This window comes from Lolium rigidum, chromosome 7 (assembly GCF_022539505.1).
Source record: "Lolium rigidum isolate FL_2022 chromosome 7, APGP_CSIRO_Lrig_0.1, whole genome shotgun sequence".
Lineage (NCBI taxonomy): Eukaryota > Viridiplantae > Streptophyta > Magnoliopsida > Poales > Poaceae > Lolium > Lolium rigidum.
Window position 1 is genome coordinate 5,740,507 of NC_061514.1, and position 6,677 is coordinate 5,747,183.

General features: G+C 45.8%; 1 protein-coding gene across 1 annotated transcript; it reads right to left on the reverse strand.

Annotated features, from left to right (window-relative positions):
• Positions 1-2,118: 2,118 nt before the first annotated feature.
• LOC124672048 (autophagy-related protein 8C-like) lies at positions 2,119-4,546 on the reverse strand. Its single transcript, XM_047208343.1, has 6 exons — positions 4,412-4,546; positions 4,213-4,265; positions 3,367-3,422; positions 3,215-3,267; positions 2,544-2,662; positions 2,119-2,425 (listed from the first exon to the last, which is right to left on the reverse strand). Exons 2-6 carry the CDS (start codon positions 4,247-4,249, stop codon positions 2,331-2,333), a joined length of 360 nt encoding a protein of 119 aa, XP_047064299.1. The 5' UTR covers positions 4,250-4,265; positions 4,412-4,546; the 3' UTR covers positions 2,119-2,330.
• Positions 4,547-6,677: the final 2,131 nt, after the last annotated feature.

Here is a 6,677-nt window from a genome sequence, read left to right on the forward strand (position 1 = left end):
GGATGTGCACGACCGAATGCCAGCCGATCCAGCAAACTTCAGGCATAAGGTGCACTGTTACATTTGATGACGGAGCCTTCCGGAATTCACGACTCCGGCCAGATGAAGAAAGACCGACCTCAAGAAGGTCCCCATCTCCGCAGAAGAGGAACCATAGGACAATCACCTTTATTAGGCAGAACGGCAGGTCCCCCACGCCGCCGCCCGGCGATCGACCTCATCGGTGGAAGAGGAGGCCGCCACCGACCATAGACCCGGCGACGAATCGTCTGTCGCCACCCCAACCCCGAAGTAGGCCACCACCGTGAGCCGTCGGGAAGGAGAGGCGCAGAGGACCCAGCAACCACCACCAGGCACGACCACACCGCCGTAGACGCCGGATCCACGGCTGTCAGGGTCAGCCCCGCCACCGGCCGCATCACCAAGCATCACCCGGGCGCCGCAACCCGCGCCGGGGCAGCCAAGCGCAACGCGCCGCCGATCCACCGCCTGAGGTCGCCACCCCGGATCCACCCAGGACCCTGCCACGCCGATCCTCCGGCCAGCCCTGCAACCAGCCGGTGATCACCGCCGCCGATCTCGCGCCTCCTCTGTGCGCACAACGCAAGATGGTTGCCTGCCGCCGCCCAGAGCATCGCAGGCGTTTGCCCGCACGAGCGCGCCGGCGGTGACAGGGAGAGAGGAGGCCGGAGGAAGGGGAGAGGGGCGGCGGCGCTTAGGGTTTCCACCCGAGTCGCCCAAGCGGGAGGCGATGCTGGGGCCAAGTCAAAAAAAAATATCCTAAACACGCCGTATGGGTCGTATACTGCACTTTCCGCACGGTGAGGTACGGATCATATACCTGTGTACTCAATTAAGTTCAGCAAATCGCGGTGAACATACGTATAGCAAGTGCGACACCGTGGTACTCTTAAGCCAGCTGTAATGAATGATATATCTGCATGACTGCATGTACATGTTGCACGGAGATCGTGTGACTGACCGGCTGCAGGCTTGATTATCTATCTGGTGTGCATGTGGAACCTACGTTTTCAAAGCCCGGCCGCTCAGCTTTTTCTGATGCCTGCTGTTACTGACAAACGACACAATCCCCATCGGACGGCTGTAAAACACTGTATATTAAGGGCTGGTCGAGCCATCGGCCAATTCTCTTATTTTTTAGATGCATCGGCCAATTCTCACATTATAATTTCGTCAACATTATATGCTCGTTGTTCCTTACCACGAGATCTGCCTCTGGATTGGAATCTACTGGGGAATGGCACACGCATCTGCTAAATCAGTAAAGACTACCCAAGTTTCGTTCACAAAATCTACCAAAACGAACCGACTGAATCCTGTGGTCATCAAAACTTCAGGTCTGTTTGGATTGCATGAAGAAACAGGCCACGCCGAATATTTGTAAGAGGGGAACTTGCTCATGCAAGAATTTCACAGCAGATGCGGAAGCACTATTTCAGAATCAATCCACACAAGCAATAATAAGAACAAAAATAAAAATACGGCAACAAATCCACGATTCCCTGCAGTATCCTGACACCCTCTCGTATGAGTAGATGATTATGATGAACAAGCACCATCCATCTAGTCCAGGATCTGGCGCTCAGCAGCAACAGAACCGAAACCTAAACACGGGGCAGAAAAGTTATGGCACCGGCGACAATAGGCCCCTGTGCTGCTGGCAACCTTTTACTGTCGGTAGAGCCACGCAACGCGGCAACAGCAACCAGATTTAATGGCACACTGAGAGATACACTAAGACTAGCCACAATGGGAGTATCATAGGTAGTATCATGCATTCCATGCATGCAAAATGCTGATGTGGCAGTGCAATTAAGGATGAAAGAGAGGGTACTAGTATCATAGGTAGATACAATATCATAGCACATACTACTAGAAAAATTAATGTCAAGTAAATCTTGTACATATATTTGCATTGAGATTCTACAAAACAATTAATATATGAAGACTATGATACTAGTATATGATACCATGCATTGTGAAGATAGTAACATCTAGTAGTATCATACGCATGATACTTCTATATGATACTATGCATTGTGACTAGTCTAACACTAAACATTACAGCAACAGCAATTGCCAGGAACCAGAACGACATGCATGAGCAAGGGAGCAGTATAATTGACCGATTTCAGAAGAGTCAATAACTTCGTAATAAGTAATGTGACATTAGAACATTCGAATATGTTTTTTCTTGGTTACGGAATATAAAGACTTCCACAGCAAGGCAAACCAGAATATACACAGTTGCTTGGCGCCCGTTATTTACACGAGGCATCTTGAACGATTGATTACTCGGGAACCATAGCCTAGAGCTGCCCGAAGGTGTTCTCGCCGCTGTAGGTCATGTAGAGGAATCCATCATCATCCTTGTTCTCCTCGTAGATTGCAGACATCAGGGCAGCTGCAAACAAATAACATACAGGAATTCAGATAAGAACATTGGACCATGCAGTAAAATACATGAAGTAGACACAAGTCTGTTCAGGGAGAAGCTAGGTTGCTGCATTTGCTTCCCATACCTGTTGGCGGAAGTGTGTCCTTCACAAAGATGAAGATCGCCTTCTCAGCACCAAGCTTGATCCGCTTCCGCACAACATACATAAATTGTCCAACTGTAAGGTCGGCAGGGACAAGGTACCTGTATGGTGGTGACGGATATCAGCATATAAAACAGTATGAAGTCAATAAGGGTGGCCCTATGATAGTGCTTTGATGAGCCATGGAACAATGTTTTGATGCATCAAGATTAACTGATTCCGGACCATAGAGATGTAGACTTCCCAATAAATCATACTCCGTACATGTTTGGATACAAACCTATCAAGATTTAAATAGGATTCACGTACATTTCCAATGGTGTTCTACTAGTAGAAACAACCCAATTTACAGTGACGACACTGGTGACAGTAGTCATACCAAAAGGCCACAGGCTATACTGCTGATGAAATAATTCAGGATAAAGAAAAAACAATGAGATAAACTACCATGAGTTGAGTTATCACCAGGTACCCACCAAGAATCCTGCTATTTAAGGAACACGCAGGAGTAACAGCATACTGTGGCTATGATTCACATATACTAACTAGAGAGACTAGAGGATAACCTTAGCAACACCCCTTCTACAATTAACTTACTACAAGAATTAAAGATGGAAATATCCTAAAGAGTAAAATGTTTGAGCAGTACTGACTTCTTCTTATCAATGTCAGGAATATCACTCTTCCCAGCCTTCTCAACAATCACCTACATTGAATAGATTGTTTAAAGATTAGAACAAACAAATCACGAGTAATGAAACAGGAAGGAAACAGTCCATTGAACAAATGATAAGGATAAGCTTACAGGAATTCTATCGTTGTACTTTTCTCTGATGCGGTTAGCTTCAGCCTGCCTCCTCTCTGTAATGCATGAATGGGATGAAAAGTATTAGATGTAAGAAAAACAAACATCTTTACAGATCAAGGCCATAGTAGATAGAGAACAGAAGTATATAAGATATTATTCCTCTAGAGCCAGCAATGAGCACAGAACTGTAATTAGCATGACCATCACACGTATATAAGATATTGTAATTAGCAATGAGCACAGAAGTGAAGTCCACAACAAAATTCTTATATATGTAACTCATAAACCAACCCAAAGAATCAAGCCGTCGAGCTGGATTCACAGCGCACCTTAATCATAAGCAAGAATACAATCTCCTTACAATTTTCTAAACAGAAGTTACAACACTTTCATATTAATCATCAAACCCTGGAGATTAAATTAGTGGATGCATATTGATAAGATCAGCACCACGACTAGTTACTTATTCCAACTATCAAAGACATGAATTATATCAACACATACTCCTTGGAGGGCTACCAATTCTACAGGCAGCTGCTACATCCCCTTCCAGAACATCTAAGACGCCCCCTATCCTAAATCCTCGCGTGCTCTGGTTAACTGTTGTTAACACCTAAAAGCAGATGCCCGAGGTGTATGCGGCTTTAACCCCTTTTCTAAGAAAAACAAAGAACTATTACAGTATTACGCAGGTAAGGTAATACTGCTCCACTCCTAAAAGAATCTCCATGACTGTCCCTAGAATCTGTACCGTCAATCGCCAAAACAAACAGACCAACACAACAAATAGCACAAACTTCCGACGAACAAACAAACGGAGAAGAACGGTAAGATTGAACGTACCGAGCGGGTGCTCCAGCTTGAACGAGCTCTTCGCCATCGATCTAGCTTTCGTCCTGCAAGCAATCACAAAAAAAGAACCACCAAATCAGCACCAAAACCTAACCACGATTACGCATCGATCGAACCAATCGAAAGAAACCAAAAGCAAATCGACGAAACCGGATGCAGAATCGATCGAAAAACCAAGGCGGATACTTACGTGAATCGCCGGATTTCGCTGGATTGGAACGAGGGTTTCCGATGCGAAGGAGGCGGCGGGACGGCGGGGTTGGGGGAAGAGTGGGGGATTGGGGCTGGTTAAGTAATGCTGGGCCGGCACGAAACGTAAGGGAATAGATAACTTAAAATTGTTAAAATAAATACAACACGGGTACGTCTCCCCCAAGGAAACGGAACCTAGTACTAGTACCGTGCACCGCTAGACTTCGGCCAAATGTTGCTATCCGGATACTTTTATGTTTCAATTTCAAGGAGTGTTTCAAAGAAACACTATACTACCTCTGGTTTCCTTGTGATGATGATTGTCCTTTATTTATGGGTGTTGACCAGCTCTTTTCTCTTGATGTGTAAACTTCTAACTTCATTTTCTGCTATCGTGTAAAGTTCTCTAATGTTGTCACATCTTCTTCCATGGAATCCTAGAGGGCTTGCTTGTTTTTGTGGGTCTTGTTGCATGTTTAGCTAGTTTCAAACTCGGTGGAACTTTCAGTTTAACCATGTTGAATAAATTTATACACAACTATATTTTGGGCAGGGGCGGAGCTGGACTGAAAATTTCCCTGATGCACGTTCCAAGCTTGCAACCTTGCTAGCTGAATTTTTTTTCTCCATGATGCACTTTTCTCACTGTAACCTGATGCACTTGCCTTATAAATCTCACAAAGTAGTACTAAAATTTTCTTTTACCCTGATGCATGTGCATCAGGGTCAGGCTATGCAGATCCGCCCCTGATTTTGGGTGGTGTGTAGCCCTCCAGGGTGGATGCGCCCACGGTCACTGCATCATGTTTGTATGCTCTTGATGAATTTTGTAGAAAAATGTCTTACCTTCTTTGACATTAAGAAGAAGAGGAGAGACAGAGACACATGTGGCACTAAACTTGCCAGAAAAGTCGAAAACATGGGCGTTTTCAGCAAACATATGAGTTCTCCAAAGTAAACGCCAAATCAACAACTCAAGCTTCAATGATTACCGTCGAATCAGAACGAAAAAAATAGATAAAAAGGAACTGCAGGCCCATACTTGTTTGCAGCGTTGGTTCTTGGTTGAACTTCTTTTCAGGCCCATCACAAACTGCTACTTTTGTGTATCCAAATGATCAACGTTCAGCCCAACCAAGCACGCCCTCGAAATTTTAGACCGTGCCAACGTGCTCCAGTGCAACCCTATTTCCACACCCATCCATACTCGCTCCAAACTTTCAGCTCATGACGGCACACCATTCCGAGATGCATCTCTGTACTTCATCCGTCCTCAAATAAATAGATATCTATCCTTAAACTTTATCTATGAAAGGGTGTATATAAAGTAGCAAAAATTTCTTCTCTCTCGTCGCACGGAAATCAAATCCAATAATACTTAGCACATATTATCTTCATTCTCTACATGCACTTAGCTCATTGGAGGAAAAACAATTAAAGAGGAGAGAGATGTTGATTTACATATTTCTAATGCAATTTTTACTCCATTTGATAATGTGTCTTGGAAAACTCGCATGTACATTTATTTGTGGATGGAGGGAGTACGTCGGTATAGGGGCGATCTCCAATACCTCACATTGACTCGTCCCGACACAGCCAATGCAGTTCAGCAATTTTGCTTTTTCATGCACGCTCCCATGTCCTCCACTAACAGCTGATCAAGCTGAGTACTTCGCCATCTCAGGGGCACATCGCACTTGGGCCTACAGATTTACCATTCGACCACACCAGATTTGACTGCTACAATGATGCAGATTGGGCCGGTTTGTCATGACACACGAAAATTCACCTCCGGCTTTCGTGTGCTCCTTAGGCCTTGTTCGATAGGGGAGTATTTTTGGGTTTTGGGGTGTCTTACCCGGCTAAATTTCAATCCACTGGAAACCCCGTCCGGGCTGTTCGGTAGGCCGGTTTCAGACGGTTTTGGCCCGCACCTCCCCTCGCGCCGCCTCCTGCACCTCCCCTCGCACCGCCGCCTTTCCTCGCGCCGTCTCCTCTCCTCGCGCCGTCTCCGGCCAACATCGCTCCGTCGCCGTCCAAGATCGCTCCGTCGCCGCCCAAGATCGCTGCGTCGCCGCCCAAGATCGCCGCCCAAGATCGCTGCCCAAGATCACCGGCCAAGATCGCTCTGTCGTCCATCCAAGGAAACAACCTAAGGGACCAAATTGCGTGGCAAATGTGGCTGGATTACCAGCAACAACAAGAGTAGCTAGTTGTTTGCTTAGTTGTTTGCTGTAATAATGTATCTTTCGTTCTAATGCACT